General features: G+C 48.8%; 1 protein-coding gene across 1 annotated transcript; it reads right to left on the reverse strand.

Moving 5' to 3' along the window:
• Positions 1-296: 296 nt before the first annotated feature.
• On the reverse strand, positions 297-3,032 carry LOC116886617. Its single transcript, XM_032888127.1, has 2 exons — positions 2,966-3,032; positions 297-1,260 (listed from the first exon to the last, which is right to left on the reverse strand). The coding sequence occupies exon 2, from the start codon at positions 1,208-1,210 to the stop codon at positions 365-367; it is 846 nt and encodes a 281-aa protein (XP_032744018.1). The 5' UTR covers positions 1,211-1,260; positions 2,966-3,032; the 3' UTR covers positions 297-364.
• Positions 3,033-17,216: the final 14,184 nt, after the last annotated feature.

Genomic DNA, 17,216 nt, shown 5'->3' on the forward strand with positions numbered 1-17,216 from the left:
GGAACAAACCAGTAAACGGTACCCCTCCATGGCCTCTGTATCGGCGCCTGTCTCCAAATTAGCCCCGAGTTCCTGTCCTGACTTCCTTCAGTGATGAGCAGTGCTATGGAAGTCTAAGTCAAGCAAACCCTTTCCCTCCAACTTGCTTGTGGTCACGGTGTTTCATCCCAGCAATAGTGACCCTAACTAGAACAACAGCAACAACAACAACAACAGGATTGCTTGTGTCGGGAGTTCCAGCCCGAGCAACTGAGTTAAGACTCCGCTTTGGGGGGGGCAGAAAAAGACCCCCCCTGTTTTGTCTTATGATAATTTATTTTCCACACTGTGGCCATGTGCCCACTGGACAAGCCTGACATCCAAATCACCACCAGCCCTCGGGCTTAGAGGTGGGTTCAGGAACATTCCATCCAGAGCGGATTGCTTCCCAGAACTTGGGCAGACGACCTAAAGAAAAAAACCCATTGCCAAACAGAGGGATCTCTGGCAGTTTGATCACAGGCCTCTGAGGCATCTCGACACTGAAAGTCTGGTTGTTAGGCCGTTGCTGGTAATTCAAACCAGTGGAGCCACCCAGACACTGCAGGACTTTGGTGTCCCGAGTGGAAGGGACCAAGCAGTTGTTGGCTGGGGAGTGATTGGTGATGGCCGTGCTAGTGGTGGGAGTGGAATAGCTACGGAGTGGGGGGCGTTCCGATTGATCCAGGTAGAGTGAGTTAGCAGCTCGCTCCAGGTAGGTGGCCGCCAGCTGAGGTAAGCTCAGCGCTTTGGGGTAGACATTGGTGGATCTGTCCAAGTAACTGATGCCTTTGATGAGTTGATCCAGGAAAGTAGGGCTGGATGGGCATGATGGACGGTCTGTGCAGATCAGGCAGTGAGGGTTGCTTCGATGACAAGTGGGCTTTTTGGCTACCTTGGAGCCTCTCATCAGGTGACTTGTCTCTACACACCTGGAGCTGTAGGGGCGGCCCATGCAGACTTTCCCCAAGGGAAGTCCCGGGATGGCAGAGTAGAGGGGCTGCTCAGAGGGGCCCAAGTAGCTGTTGGAGGCGCTTAACTCAGTGTCACTTGGAAGTTGGGCACGGGGGCCCTTGCTGTTGTTTATACTGGGGTACTGGACCCAGCCTGGAGTTGGAGGAGGGAGGGATGTGTTGTTGGGTTGGTTCACGCGGCTGTAAGTGTTGGACCGGCTCACCTGGCGTCCAGACATCTTTCTGGCCAGTTCAAGTTTCTGAGGTGTGACAGCGTTTGGTTGGCTACCTGCCAGAGAGAGTCAGGTCAGCTCCAGGTCCTTGCCACCTCCCTCTCTGATCTTCTCTCCCAGGTTTTCCTCCACTTCCCTTTGCCCTCCTCTTCTTCTAAGCTCAGGACTTCTCCAGAAAGTACAAAAGAGGGGTGAGGCATGAGGAGAAAGATAGGCCTATCAGGGCTGGAGAGATGGCTCCCGGTTAAGGGCACTGACTGCTCTCCCAGAGGTCCTGAGTTCAAATCCCAGCAACCACATGGTGGCTCACAGCCATCTGTAAAGAGATCTGATGCCCTCCTCTGGTGTGTCTGGAGACAGCTGCAGTGTACTTACATATAATAAATAAATAAATAAGTCTTTAGAAAAAAAGATAGGGCCATCAAAGTGACCAAGACCCCATGAGGGCATCAGGAAGAGGTGTAGACGGAGGGGGGTTGCCCTATAGAAAACATAGGGCTGCCTCTTCTTTGCACCTACGTTTCTCAAATTCCAAAGCAGGGACCCCACAAAGGCCAAATGGCAGAATTTCTCATGTTGAGTGAAATAGAGACACCCAACAGCTAGCTCACAGTGGTAGCTAGCATACTTCATCGCCCCTTCCCCACCCCACCACCCTCCAGATCAGCTGTAGATGTGTCCCCTACCCTCAGTCCTTTGTCACCTCATCTATTCTTGCTGCAACCTAAGGAAAGTAGCCTTCCACTCCCAGTGACAGACACCCCTACTTCCAGCACAAAAGAGACAGAGTTCAAAAGGGCCACCTTAGCTGCATAGTGAATTCAAAGCCATTCTGGGCTACATGAGTCTCAAACCTTTCTGCCAAGTTGTTTGGTTCTAATCTTCCCTGACAGGGTGGGATTTCTTCCTTTCCCCCACTTGAATAGAGAGCAGTAGAGTCCCCACTCTTTCAGGTCCTGAAGTAGAGGCTTTACTAGGGACTAAAACCTAGCCAGGCAAAAAACGCCTCCTCCTCTTCCTCCTCTCCTCCTTCCTCCTCCTCCTCCTCCTCCCCTCCTCCTCCTCCCCTCCCCCCCCCTCCTCCCCCCCCTCTTCCTCCTCTTCCTCTTCCTCCCCCTCCTCCTCCTCCCCCTCCTCTTCCTCTTCCTCCTCTTCCCATCCTCCTCCCTCTTCCTCTCCTCCCCCTCCTCCTTCCTCCCCTCCCCTCCTCCCCTTCCCTCCCCCTCCCCCCCCTCTCCCCTCCCCCCCCCCCTCCTCCCCCCCCTCCCTCCCCCCCTCCCCCTTCTCCCCCCTCCCCTTCTCCCCTCCTCCCCTCCTCCTCCCCCTCCTTCCTCCTCCTCCTCCTCCTCCTCCATTATGCCCCATCCTGTCCGTGGCTAATGAAATCTCTGTAGTTTCTCCTTGCCCCTCTTGGGTCTCTGATACTGGTCAGTCCACCACCTCTCCTGGGATTCTCCCCCACTCCTGTGGGCTCTGCTTGAATTCTGATATTTGTTTAGTACCAACAGAGCAGTGTTTGAGCTCGCCCCACCCAGAAAACAGCTGCAAATCCCTCTCCCTGCCACGGCCCCTCAGCTGCCCTTGTCTTTTGGGTCTAAAATGGGCGGAATGTCCTGGCCTCTTCCCTGTCTGGCCCAACCCTACCTCCATCCCAACTCTAGAAAAACAAGAGACGACTGAGGGCTGCCCCAGCTCAAACCCCTTCCCTTTCCTGGTCTATGGGACCCCATTTGCCAGCCATCAGGCCAGCTCCACTCTTACCCTTTCTCTTAGGAGGTAGATGACATAGACCTCCCTGGCTCTCCACTGGGGACACCCTCTATCTGCCGCTCCAGACTGCTGGCCATGTCATAGAATCATGGAATCCTAAGGCAGTGAAGGGCCTTCTGGGGTCATTCTGACCAGGCCCCAGTCTCGGGGGCAGAAACTACTAGCAACCTTCCAGGACAGATGGGCCCTATTTTTGAACTCAGATTAATGTAACTGGTTTCCTTTTTTCTTTTTTCTTTCTTTCTCCAGTATTCTTTGTCTTTCTTGTGTTGAATTGAAAGAATTGTGTTAGCCCAGACACACCTCTGGCTGGCTACACATAACATTGCTGATCCTTTCTGTTGGGCCTCCTCCAAGGGCTGTCCTTTGGGGAACCCATTCTAGGGGACTGAGAGCAGTCAGCAGTTCTCTGCAGAGTACCTTCTGTTGGGGTTGGGAGGGAGTGTGAAGCCTCCTCAGGAACAGGTCTCGGGACTCCTTCCTGGAACTCACCACCCCAACTGAGTCTGGGGCCCCAGGACTCATCCAGTGAACGAATGCAGAGCAAATGGTCCTCGTCCTCCCCTGAGATCTCGTGGTATTTCCCAGGAAGAGTGTCTCTCTCCATCCCATTTTACCTCACATTGAAAATACAGTTCTGGGTGGATCAATTAAATTTCTGACTGAGGGGGGTTGGGGATTTAGCTCAGTGGTAGAGCGCTTGCCTAGCAAGCGCAAGGCCCTGGGTTCGGTCCCCAGCTCCTAAAAAAAGAAAAGAAAAAAAAATTTCTGACTGAGGTGAGGCAGTTTGTCCACTACCTGAACTTGGCGAAGAGAGAGAGTCATCCGGTCAGCTCTGGCCCCCTCACGCTGTCTGAGCTTCTCTTCATGGGTTTCCCCCACTTCCCTTCCTCTCTCCTTCCAGGCTCAGGACTTCTCCAGAAAGTACAAAAAAGGATGAGAGACGAGGGGGAAGGAAGGACCATCAGAGTGTCCAAGACATGATAGGACATGTTCAAAACTTGGGATTTCAGCCCCAGCACTACAGAAAATAAAAAAAGGGAGGACTAAGGCACAGATCGGTGGTACAGGGCTTCGTGAACTCGTACAAGACTTGAGTTCAAATGCCAAATCAATCTCTCTTGTAAAACATGCGTGTGTTTACGTGTTTGTGTGCATGTGTGTGTGTATGTGTGCGTGTATAATATATATACTTTATGTGTGTATATATATGTATATAATATGTATTAATATATATATACTCTTACTCTCTATATACACTATTTATACACTATATATACAATGTTTATATATGTATATTACATATGTTCTATATATGTGTATTACTACATAGATACTATAAACTTTATGTGTTTACATATAGTATATGTAATGTATACTTTGTATATACAGTAATATATATATAAAATATTACTGAAGCTTAGAAGACAGTGAGCTGCCATGTGCTCTCTCTCATTTTATTTTCTGTGCGTGCTTGCCTGTGGGTATGCACACGCCTTAGTGGAGATTAGAAGATAGCTTAGAGGAGTCATTTCTCTCCTTTCACCATGTGAGTGCCAGAAACTAATCTTGGGTCGTCTGGCTTGGAAAGCAAGCATCTTTCTTCATGGATCTATCTTTCTGGCTCCCACATGTTCTCCATTCAAATCCTCTAATTAAACGTTGAATCCACACTTGGCACTTAAGTCACGCACGCTTACGTTATTGTGCTCAGCAAGCCGCAGACCACAGCAGCTTTCGTGCTGGATGGCTTCAGTGCACATCTCTTCCCATTGAGAGGACACAGATACTTTCTAGCCTCCCCAGGCTCCTGATCCAGGATATTGACCATTGGCCTAGAGCCTCTATTAAACAGACAGTTCTCCTGTGGACCACCCTCCTCAGAGCACAGCAGACACCACCATCTCAATCCAAGAGACCCTCACGATCATGCCTGTTGGTGTTTCCTCATAGAAGGAAGGAACAAGGGAGAGCCATTGGACCCTCACCCAAGACTTCAGCCACCCAGCCCTTTGCTTCTCCCAGCTGCATGTGATTCTGCCCCAGGAACACGTGGACTTAGGTGAGACTAGAGTACACAAAAATAGAAGGTTAACTAAACAGAGGACACCATGCAGACAGCCGTGGGGGGTTGCCACCAATGCTGGAGTGAGATTTTTTTTGGTGACATAGCTTTTAGGAGGTTACCCACGCTCCTGTACGTCGTCCCTCTCCAATGCTTCTACAAAAGCCAATCAATTCATTGGTTCATCAGTCTAATCTTGGGTGGAGTTGCTTCTTTTGGTTGGTCATTGGTACCCTATCTAGGGTGAGTAATGTTCAAGTCTCCCCAGGAGACGTTAACCTATTAATTTATCTAGAGTCAGATTTTACCAGTTGCTCCTCAAATGTTCATCTTGACCAGAATAATCTCTCTCTCTCTCTCTCTCTCTCTCTCTCTCTCTCTCTCTCTCTCTCTCTCTCTTCTCTCTGTGCATGTGCGTGTGCATGTGCATGTGTGTTAGTGTACATTCCCATGTATGTATGTACATGTTCATGTCTGTGTACGTATGTACGTTATTTGTGGGTACATGTTCATATGTGTCTATGCATGTGTGTATACATGTTCATGAGTGTGTGCATGTACATGTGTGCATGCTTGGAAGCTGGAGGTTGATGGGTAGATGTCTGGTGTCATCCTTTAACATTTCCTACTTTACATTTCATTACATTTCATCCTCTGAACCGGAAGCTTATCAATTTGTTATGGTTAGATGGCCAGCAAACCCCAGAGATCCTCCACAGTGCTGGGATCCTGGGGACCCAGACCTCAGTCCCTCACTCTTTTTTTTTTTTTAAAGATTTATTCATTTATTATATATAAGTACACTGTAGCTGTCTTCAGATACATCAGAAGAGGGCATCAGATCTCTTTACAGATGGCTGTGAGCCACCATGTGGTTGCTGGGAATTGAACTCAGGACCTCTGGAAGAGTAGTCAGTGCTCTTAACCTCTGAGCCATCTCTCCAGCCCCAGTCCCTCACTCTTGAAAGCTCTTTACCGGCAGAGACATCATGCCAGACCCTCTTCCCCTTCCTTCATCACGGATGGCTCTGAGGGTCTAGAGTAGAAGAGACTAGTTACCACAGAATGTTCTCCAATGTGGGTCTAACCCATGTTTCCTAATGACCAGATCATGTATGGCAAGTCACTGGAGCCCAGTGTTCAGTTATTGAGAACAAAGAACCTTCTGCCTCTGGGTGGGAGTCAGCCAAAGCAGGGCACAGAGATGAGGGACCCAGAGGCTCCCTATGGACGAAGAGCAGTGTGAAGAACGCAGTGATCAAGGCAAGCGGTGGCCACTCTCTTTTGAGGCCTGAGCCAGGACTGGGTACAGCACTGGTCTGGGGACTGGGAGGCCAGGCAGGCGGGTAGCCAGCTGAGGGCTGGGCCTCTGGGCTGTTTGTCCAAATGGTATCCAAGCACGGAGATCACTGGCCATTTCTGGCCTGGGCACAGTAGCACTGGAAATAGCTGTAGGATTATTTCGGGAGGAATGTGCTGTTTCTCCATCTTCCCAGAAAGTCATGCCGTGTCCTAGGAAGATCAGCAAAGAACCTCTATGGTGCCCCCATTCTATGAGATCCTCAGGTCAGCTGGTGACTCACAGAGACCTTCAGTCAGAAGGGGACAAGAAGGACTAAAATCCTCCTTTGCTGATGGAAGAGGGGTGGCTTTGAGATCCTAGCCCAGGTTGGACCCATGAGGGTTGAGCTGACTCCCTGCCTGGAAACACAGGAGGGGCAGCATCGGCTCTTCCCGTCCCAATCCCAAAGGCTGACCCTTATGGTACTCCTACTGTATATAATCGAACCTGAGATCATTTTTGCCAGCCTCTGCCTATCCACCCTCTTATTTAGTCCCCACAGTACCCCTCTGAGGTAGGGATTTTGTTTTCCAAATGAGGTCATCGGCAGTTCAGAGAGGGAACGGGACTTGCCAACACATGCCTAGCAGGCCAGAATTAAGACAGTACCCTCTGGGTTCAGAGAGGAGATTAGAGGCTGAGGTGTGTAGGAGGAAGATGAGCGGGTCGATTTTTCATTCAGGAAAGTGACCCTGTGAATGAATCAGCTTTGGGAGGGGAGCAAAGTGACCTGGGGCTGTAATTGTACTCCACACTGAGCCCTAGCCTCTGTCATCAGCCCTGCCCTACAGCCTCTCCTGGCTTAGTACTTCAGTACTCAGTACTCCGGGAAACCACAGTGCCCAGGGTGGATGAGACATCCCACCCTGCACGGCCTATAGCTACAGTCTCTACCCTGTGCCTCACCGGAACCATGTTCAGCCTTGGCTTCTTAGCTCCAAGACCAGACCACTTGCACACTGTGGCCTTTCGGTTGGGTACTCTTGCCCCTCTCTCTCCTTTCTCACTTGACTCCCTTCCCCTGTCCTACCAATAACCCCACCCTTCCGTTTCCTTCTAAACCCAAGAGGTTCCCCCTTCTCCACACTCTGCCCCTAAGCACAAATATTCCAGGCTATCTCCCTCCTCTGGGGTTCCCTCAGGATTCAGGGTGCAGCCCTTCTCCTGAGAGGACTCCTGCTCCATCAGCTGGTAGCCCGTACATTAACCCCTCACATGCCCATGTAGTTTCTTCTGTCCCGTGGAGGTCTGAGATGAGGGGTGGGATGTCCCTTATGTCTCTTTGTGACCCACTTTGTGGCTGTTGCAAACATCCTGTGCAAAGAAATTCAGCTCAGCAGCCACATGTGTGTGACAGTGACAGCAGACAGGGACAGCTAGAGGCACGACAGTTTCAGTGCTCCCATTAGGCCTGAAGGGCATCTGTGCCCAGCCTCCGATGACTGCTTGGCAGTGTGCCACCCCTGAATCCCTACTTGGCATGAAGCCAGCCTGCCCGCAGCACAATAAATCTCTCCTGGGCCAGGAATTCTGCTCTCCCCACTCCCCATGCTGCCTGCAGCCTTCTACCCACCAGGGTGCATGAGTCATGCACCCCTACATCCCCCAGCACCTCAAGGAAAAGGCTCCTCGTTTGTACCTACTGCCAAAAACAGTGCTTCCCCAAGCCCACATATGGCAAGTACAGGCCAGGACAGGTTCCAACTCAGGAGGTCTAGGACGGGTGGGGCTTGGCCAGGACCCCAGCCAACAGCAGCTCCCTCCTGCCAAACTGCTCCAGGGCTTTGGAGGCAGAGCCACCAATCTGGGAGGTGTCTGGGAAATTCCCTCTAGGGGAAGATGGTCACCAATAGGTTTGTGTACATGTTGCCCTGAGAGAGGCCTGATGTAGAAGGAGGAGGAGGGTAGGGTAGAGCTGGGTAGTGCTAAACCCTGTAAGGCAGATGAGTTGTCGAGCGTCCGTCCTCAGTCTCCTAGTCTGTGAAATGGGCAGGAAGGTGGCTAGTGAGCACGGACAGATTGCTGTAGCGGCGAATGTTTGCAAGACCTCTAGGCTAAGATCCGAGCCTCCACCAACGCACCAGCTGCTGTCAGTGATGGCCTGGAGCTAGCTGGAGCCAGTTGTTCAACATTCTGGAATCCGGTGGGCCGTTTTCTTTTGTTTGCTTGCTTGCTTGCTTTTTTTTTCCCCTCCTTTTGATAAGGTCTCAAGATGTGGTCTCTGCATGCTGAGTACCAGGATAACAGACGTGCACCACCAGGCAGGGTGTGGTAGGCTGTTCTTCAGCATGGGTAGTCTGAAGCCAAGCACAACGGGGACCTTCACCCCAGGAACCAGCATGTGTGACAAATTAGGACTTTCCTTTGAGATTCTGTTGGCAGCACAGCACTGGAGCAGGGGACTCTGGCCAAATGATCGCCCTTTTGAACTTGTGTTTCCTCAGCTAGGAAAACACAATCATAATGTTATAACAGACCCATGTGTTTACACACACACTCACACATACACACACGCACACTCATACACACATGAGAGTGCACATACACATGTACACAAGCATACACCACACAAACATGAGTGTGCGGGCACACACACACACAGAAACATGAGCATGCACACGCGCGCGGACACACACACACACACACACACGTCCTGGGTCCTATGCTAAGTCTTATGCGTCAGCTCATTCTTTCTCATTCCAACCTTATAACTGTCCAGTCTGCAGCTCATGGACTTCATGAACCTTAGGATGGCTGGGAATGTGACCTAAGACAAGACCAGAAACTTAGAACTAACTTTCTTTCTTTCTTCCTTTCTTTCTTCCTTCCTTTCTTTCTTTCTTTCTTTCTTTCTTTCTTTCTTTCTTTCTTTCTTTCTTTCTTTTTTTCCTTCCTTCCTTCTTTCTTTTTTTCTTTCTTTCTTTCTTTCTTTCTTTATTCTTCTCAATCTCTTTCTTCCTTTCTTTCTTTTTCTTCCCTCCTTCCTTCCTTTATTAAAACCTTGAGTATGGAGGCTGGATCGATGGCTCAGAGGTTAAGAGCACTGACTGCTCTTCCAGAGGCCCTGAGTTCAATTCCCAGCAACCACATGGTGGCTCACAACCATCTGTAATGGGATCTGATGCCCTCTTCTGGTGTGTCTGAAGACAGCGACCGTGTACTCATATACATAAAATAAATAAATCTTTTTAAAAAAGTGTTAATTTACACATATTCATTTATTTCATATGTGTAATGTGTGTGTGTGTGCACTTGTGTGTTGTGTGCATTTGTGTGTGTATAGGCACATGCATTCCACAGTACAAACGTGGAGGTGAGAGGACCATTTGAATCAGTTTCACTTTCCATCACGTAGGCTCCAGGGATTAAACACAGGTCATCGGGTTTGCAAGGAAAGTACCTTTACTTTCTGAGCCATCTCCTGGGCCGTTTGTTGACCTATTTATTTTGAGACAAGGTCTCATATATCCCAAGCTAGCTTTCAGGTCACTACACAACTAAGGATGGCCTTGAACTCCTGGTTCTCCCACCTCTAACAGGCTTGGATTAGAGGTGTGCATCACCATGTCCAGTTTTATGAGAAACTGGGGACTGAACCTGGGACTTCATGCGTATTGGGCAAGCACTCGACCCACGGAGCAGCGTCTCCAGCCCTCACAACTTCAATTAAGGAAAGGTGGAAGCTGGGTATGGTGGCGTCCACCATTGATTCCCATCACTCTAGAAGGCAGAGGCAGGCAGATCTCCATGAGATTGAAGTCAGCCTGGTGTACAGAGTGAGTTCAAAGACAGCCAGGGATATGAAGGGAGACCCTGTCCTCAAGCCGGGGGAGCCAAGGATGGCATCTGACGTATGTGGGCACTGAGGGCCCGGTGACTGGCTGAGGACTGGCAGGCTGGTGGATTCCCAAGGGGCTTGGTGGTTTTCTTTAAACATTTCTGTACACTGGGGCTTCTCATGATACATTTGGAGAGAGAGAGGGAGAGAGAGGGGTAGAGAGAAAAGAAGGAGGAGGGGTTAGAAGGAAGGGGGAAGGACAGAAAGAAGTATGGAAGGAAGGAGGAAGGAAGGATAGAAGGAAGGAAGGATAGAAGAAGGCGGGCAGGTAATAGGAGTCAAGAACCCCAGGTTGAGTTTGGGAGTCCAGCTTCCAGCTTCTCTTGAGCCTGGAGCCACCCTGTGACTTTCAGACAGGTGCATTCTGTGAGCCACTCAGATATTTCTAGCAGCCCTTCCAATGCTAATGCCTTGTTGGCTAGCTGTCCTGATGGTTTTCTGCTGCTGTAACACAATGCCACAAGCTAGGTAATTTATAACCAACAGAGGTCTGCTTCTTACAGCTGAGGAGACTAGTGAAACCAACGTTGAAATGGCAGTACAGGTGAGGCCTTCTGGCTGCATTACACCATGTTATGGGGAGGTCCCTGTGACCACGGGTTTGAGGACAAGCCCCCTGTGGAGAGAAAGAGCCATGACAAGGTTTCTCTGTGTGGCCCTGACTGTCCTGGAACTTGCTCTGTAAGTAGGCTGGTCTAGAATTTGGAGATTCATGCCTGCCCCTGCCTCCTGAGTGCTGGGAGTAAAGGCGTGCCCCACCACTGCCCCACAACCTCATCCACTCCCAATGACCTCCCAATGGTCTGACCTCCAAACACCAACATATGAATTCGGGGATTAGGTGTCCAAGACATGAAGGTGGTGGCACCTTCAGCATAGACAGTTCTTGCTTCCTTCGAGCCACACTCACGATGGTGTGCATTAGGTGCTTATTTTCATATATCAACTTCCTGCTGAGAGCCACCGAGGCCTCGGGAGGTGCTTCTGCATTGCTGTGTCCAGTACTGATGTTAGCATGTAAGAAAGACAGAATGAACGGCTATCAAGCCATGTCCTGGAATACCATCACTGTTGATGGCCTTGGAGTCTGTGATGAGGTTCCTGTCAGGGAGGCTGGAATCCCAATTGCTGGTTCCAGGTTGTTCTTCGTGAATCAGAAGCCTTGTACAATGTGGCCTCCCTTGTCTCACCACTGAGAATCCATGAAGAGAGTTCAGAGAGCTAAAGACAGGAAACCTGCTGCAGGCTGGGTCTGGGCCTAAGTTCTGAGGTCCCCTCAGCACAGTTCAACAGAACCTGGTACCCTCGTTAGTCCTGTAGGTCCAATCAAACTCAACAAGCACTAAAGCATCCTGTTTGTTATGGGAAGGCTGCTGGGTCAGGCTACCTGGGCTTGTTATCATCTCTAAGCGGTAGGTGGGTGGAGGGCTTCCTGGCCAGTGAGGACTTCCTCTCCTCTCCCTGCCTCCCTGAGCCTCATCCTGCTCCCTACTCAGGGTTGATATGGGGTTCCGTTTTGAAGGACTGGAAACAAGTTCAACTTCTAGAAGCAGTAGCTGCCTGTAGCCCTGGCCAGCCCCACCCCTTTTCTCCCCCCCCCCCAGCATCCTCTGGTCTTTGGTTATCTTCTTATGCAGATTTATCCCACTCCTACCCTTGCTATACACAGCACAGCACTGATTTGCATGTATGCAAATGTTCTCTGTATTTTTGACGTTGACTGGATGCGTTATTCAGTGATTTGTTTTTCCATTCCATGGAATGCTTCTGCAAAGTGGCTATAACCATACAAGTGCCTCTAGGCCAAGAGGGTTGAAGTGTTTAGTGCTGTGCTCTCCAACCCAGCCTTCTGTAGTATTCAAGCTGCTTCCAGCCATGGTTTGCACTTGCTTGCTTTTTCTTTTTTTTTTTTTTTCTTCCGGAGCTGAGAACCGAACCCAGGTCTTTGTGCTTGCTAGGCCAGCACTCTACCACTGAGCTAAATCCCCAACCCCACTTGCTTGCTTTTTGAGACAGGGTCTCATGTAGCTCAGGCTGTCTGCCAATTCCCTATGTAGCCAAGGATGGCCATTAACTTCCGATCTTCCCGCCTCCACTTCTCTCCCCCAAGTGCTGACATCACAGGTGTGCACCACCATACCTAACTCAATTTAGCCTCCATGAGTAAATTGGGAGACCTTTTAATCTCCCTCGAACACCTTATAGAAATCCCGTTGAAAATTCCTGGAGACGACTGTGACTCTTGGGCACCCCCTGCTGGTCACTTGGATATTACATCAGAGTTGGATAATCCCAGATGCCTGTGCCAAAGGTTGTGCTCCACTTCGACTGCAATGTCTACCCTCAAGGCCATTTTAGGGACATCTAAGAATAGGGCTCTTGTAGAAAACGCTTAGCATCTCAGCTAAAGGTCAGAGTGAAAAGCAATGAGAAATTCACTTGCTGACAGCCAAAGTGGCCCATGACTATAATCTAGCGGACAAGTGAGTGCAAGACCAGACTGGGCTATGTAGTTATTAAAGACTGAGACCCTGTCTCAAAACCAAACAAGGGGTTGGGGATTTAGCTCAGTGGTAGAGCGCTTGCCTAGCAAGCGCAAGGCCCTGGGTTCGGTCCCCAGCTCCGAAAAAAAGAAAAAGAAAAAGAAAAACAAAAAAACAAAATCAACCAAACCAAAAAATAATATAGCACTCTCCGGGAGTGTAAGCATGTGAAAGGCTGGTGGGAATCAACGTGTGGCCGTATCCTGGGGACATCATGCCATACCTCTGTGTGTATGTGTGCTCTGTGGCTATTCACTGAATATACCCCAGGGCTTCATGCAGTGGCTTTGACCTGGGACACAGTTAGGCCTTTCCTTGGTTAGTCCCAGGATCTGTCTTTCTGAAATGCTCTGTCCTATACATTTTTAAATTAACTTTTTGTATTTTTGTATGTATATGGGTGATTTTCCTGCATGTATATCCATACATACATGAAAAGCCAGAAGAGGACTTGGAGCTCTGGGAACTGGAGTTACAGCCCGTGAGCTGCTGCATGGGTGTTCTTAACCAGCAAGCAATGCTGCAGCCCCAGCCCATCTGTCCTTAATTGCTTTGACCCTGGACGCCTTGACAACCTGCTGAATCTTTTTTTAAAAAAGATTTTATTTACTTATTATATATAAGTACACTGTAGCTGTCTTCAGACACAGCAGAAGAAGGCATCAGATCCCATTCCAGATGGTTGTGAGCCACCATGTGGTTGCTGGGAATTGAACTCAGGACCTCTGGATGAGCAGTCAGTGCTCTTAACCACTGAACCATCTCTCCAGCCCAACCTGCTGGATCTTGTTTCCCCTGTGATGGTCTACTTACTTCTACAGCTGTTTTCCCATCAGAAGCCATGGTCATTTATGATTTTTTTTTCTTAATGTTGTCTTTATGTTATTTGATTTTTGTTCTAAAGTGGATCTCATGTAGGACAAGCTGGCCTCAAAATGAATATGGAGCCAAGAATAATATTGCTTTCTGATCCCAGGGCTGGAGAGATGGCTGAGTGGTTAAGAGCACTGGATGCTCTTCCTGAGGACCCAAATTTGTGTCTCAGCGCCCACACGGAAGTTCACAACCACGGTCTGTAACTCCAGTTCCAAGAAATCCGACGGCCTCTTTTAGCCTACATGGGCAGCAGACGTGCATGTGGTGCACGGACATATGTGCAGGCAGAGCACGCAACATATGAAATAAAAACAATAATAAAAACGATGGTTTGTGGGTGGAGAGAGGCCTCAGCAGTTAAAAGCACTTGCTCCTCTTGCAATAAAGTGGCATTTGTCTCCCAGCATCCATGTGAGGTAGCTCACAATTGCCTGTCTACACATACATGGCACATGCTCAACACAGACAAAATACACATGAAAACATTTTAAACCTCTTAAAGTAAAACTCGTTTCCCTAATCCTCCTGCCTTCGTCTTCGGAAGGCTGAGATTTCAGGTGTGAGTCAGGATATCAGGCAGTGACGCTGCCACAACTGTAGACATTGTTTCTCTTGCTGGCCCAGGGACCGGAAATAGGGAGGCAAAGTGGCATTTTTGTCCCACCTGACCTCGTTTCATTTTGTCCGTTGCTGTGACAAAACACTCTGACCAAGCTGGGCATGGAACACCGTCAACCACAGATGGATGATCTCGGTAAGTTTTGGCCAGCCTGGTCTATGAGTTCCGGTCCAGCCAGGGCTACAAAGTAAGACCCTGTCTCAAAAGACAAAAAAAAAAGCAAACAAACAGGCAAAACTACTCTGACCAAAAACAACTTTGAGAAGGAAAGGGTTTGTTTCAGTGACAGGTTATTGTCTGTCACTGACACAAGCCAAGGCAGCTTGAAGCAGAAATCATGGAGGAACATTGATTATTTTGTTATGTTATCTCGCTATCTATTTTATTTGTATTGTAGGTGTATGAGTGTCAATGTACCACGCACATGCAGTGTCCTCAGAGGCCAGAAGAGGGCGCCAGGTTCCCTGGAATTGGAATGGCAGGTGATTATGAGCTGCCACTTGGGTGCTGGGAATAAAATCTGGATCCTCTGCAAGAGCCCCAAGAACTTTTAACAGCTGAGCCATCCCTCCAGCTAAGTTCTAACCCTTTAACTAATTCGCATATACGGCTCAGGGCCACCTACCCAGGGAATAGTTACAGTGAGCTCGACCCTCATTTATCTATTAACAATCCAAACAACCCCCCTCAGAGAGATACCTGTAGGCCAATCTCAATTAGGAAATTGTACCTCGGATGACATCAGGCTGTGCCAAATCAACAGTGAAGTTAACGAGGACGGTCCATAAGATGGGTCCTTTCTGAGCACTCTAAATGAAGAATCTGTGTCTGGTCTCTCTCCGTGGCTTATAGACAACTACCTTCCTATTTTGTGTGTCTCCGTGTCCCAGTATATATGAGCCCAACCCTAAGGCGCTCATCCCAATACAATTTCCAAGTAAGAGTTTACTTATGGGGGCTGGAGAGATGGCTCAGTGGTTAAGAGCACTGACAGCTCTTCCAGAGGTCCTGAGTTCAAATCCCGGCAACCACATGGTGGCTCACAACCATCTGTAATGGGATCTGATGCCCTCTTCTGGTGTGTCTGAAGACAGCTACAGTGTACTTATATATCATAAATAAGTAAATCTTTAAAAAAACAAAACAGTAACACTCTTCGTCACTGGTTACATAGCAGACTAGGTCTCCCACAGCTTTCCTCCTGGAAGTTTACTCCCTGACTGCCTCCTACAGAGACCGCTCCCGTGGAGGTTAACTAAACCTGTCTACGTGCTCCAGCTGTACACCATAAACCCCGCCCACCTCCCTGTCCATCTGTGCAGACTCCAGCTGTGTGAGATTCTCCGTGCCTCTGTTCAAATTTATATAGTAAACACTCTGAGCTGTCAGGGGCGTCCGTATGTCTGCTTTGTCTTCATCGCCTGGTTGCCTCTAGTCAGGTCAGACCCCTGAGGCTTCCGGAAAAAGGTTGCAATGCCAGTGCTGCTCCAATATCAGCGGGAAGACAATTGTTTGAGCATTTGTTCTTATGATTCTTATTTTGACTTTATTGTCAGGATCTCACGTGTTCTGTGGTGACTGTGAACTCACTCTGTGTCTCACGTGATCTGTGGTGACCCTGAACTCACTCTGTGTCTCACGTGATCTGTGGTGACTGTGAACTCACTCTGTGTCTCACGTGATCTGTGGTGACTGTGAACTCACTACGTCGTTGAGGCAAATCTCAACTCTAATTCTCCTGCCTTTGTCTCCCAAGTTCTTGGATTACAAATATGCACCATGCCTGGCTTCCTCTCTCTTGAAATGTTTCTGTGTGTGTGTGTGTGTGTGTGTGTGTGTGTGTATACATATGTCTATGTGTGTATATGTGTGTGTGTACATATGTGTATGTGTGTATATGTGTGTGTACATATGTGTATGTGTGTATATATGTGTGTGTATGTGTGTATATGTATGTGTTTGTATGTGTGTATATGTGTGTGTGAGGGCATCTGTGTGTGTGTGTGTGTGTGCACACGCTCGTGTGTGTAGACGTGTATGCCGTGGCAGATGGGTGGAGATCAACGGGCAACTCTGTGGAGTCAGCCGTCCTTTTCATCCACCTTACATGGTGTGCTGATGAAGCTTTTTTTGCCCTTGTTTGTTTTTCCGAGACAAGGTTTCTCTGTGTAGCTTTGACTTTCCTGGAACTCACTCTGGTCTCAAGAGATCTGCCGACCTCTGCCTCTCCGGCACTGCTGTTAAAGGCTTGTGCCACCTCCACTTTTTTTTTTTTTTTTTTTTTTCGAACTGGGGACTGAACCCAGGGCCTTTGCGCACTAGGCAAGTGCTCTACCACTGAGCTAAATCCCCAACCCCTTTTTTTTTTTCAAGAATAACAAATGTTTATTTGAAAACACAAGGTGGTAAAGTGATTGGAGAAGTCACAAGAGGCAGACACAGGAGCAGTAAACTACGTTTATTGAATACTTCCTAGACATATCATATACAAAAGAGGTAGACCTTTTTTTTAAAAAATTGACACAGGCTGGTATCGTTTGGGAAGAGGGACTCATGGTTGAGATAGGCAAGTCTGTGGGATATTGTTTTGCTTAATGATCAGTGTGAGAGGAACCAGCTTTTAGGGGCAGAACCACCTCAGGTCTAATGGTTCTGGAAGGTATAAGAAGACAGGCTGAGGAAACCATAAAGAGCATCCTCCTTTTCCAAGGCCTCCGCATCAGTTCAGGCCACCAGGCTCCTGCCTCGAGTTTCTGCCTCTCGGATAATGGGCCGTAGGTTGTAAAATAAAAGAAACCCTTTCCTTCCCCAGTTGCTCGGTGATCACGGTGTTTTATCAAGCAAGAGAAACCTAACTAGATCATGTGTGTTCCAGGAATCACCTCAGGTTACCAGGCTTGGGGCTGCTACCTTTACATGTTAGACCATCTCGCTGGCCCTTGATCTGGTTTTAGATTAT

The sequence above is a fragment of the Rattus rattus genome, chromosome 1 (assembly GCF_011064425.1).
Source record: "Rattus rattus isolate New Zealand chromosome 1, Rrattus_CSIRO_v1, whole genome shotgun sequence".
In the NCBI taxonomy this organism is placed as follows: Eukaryota; Metazoa; Chordata; class Mammalia; order Rodentia; family Muridae; genus Rattus; species Rattus rattus.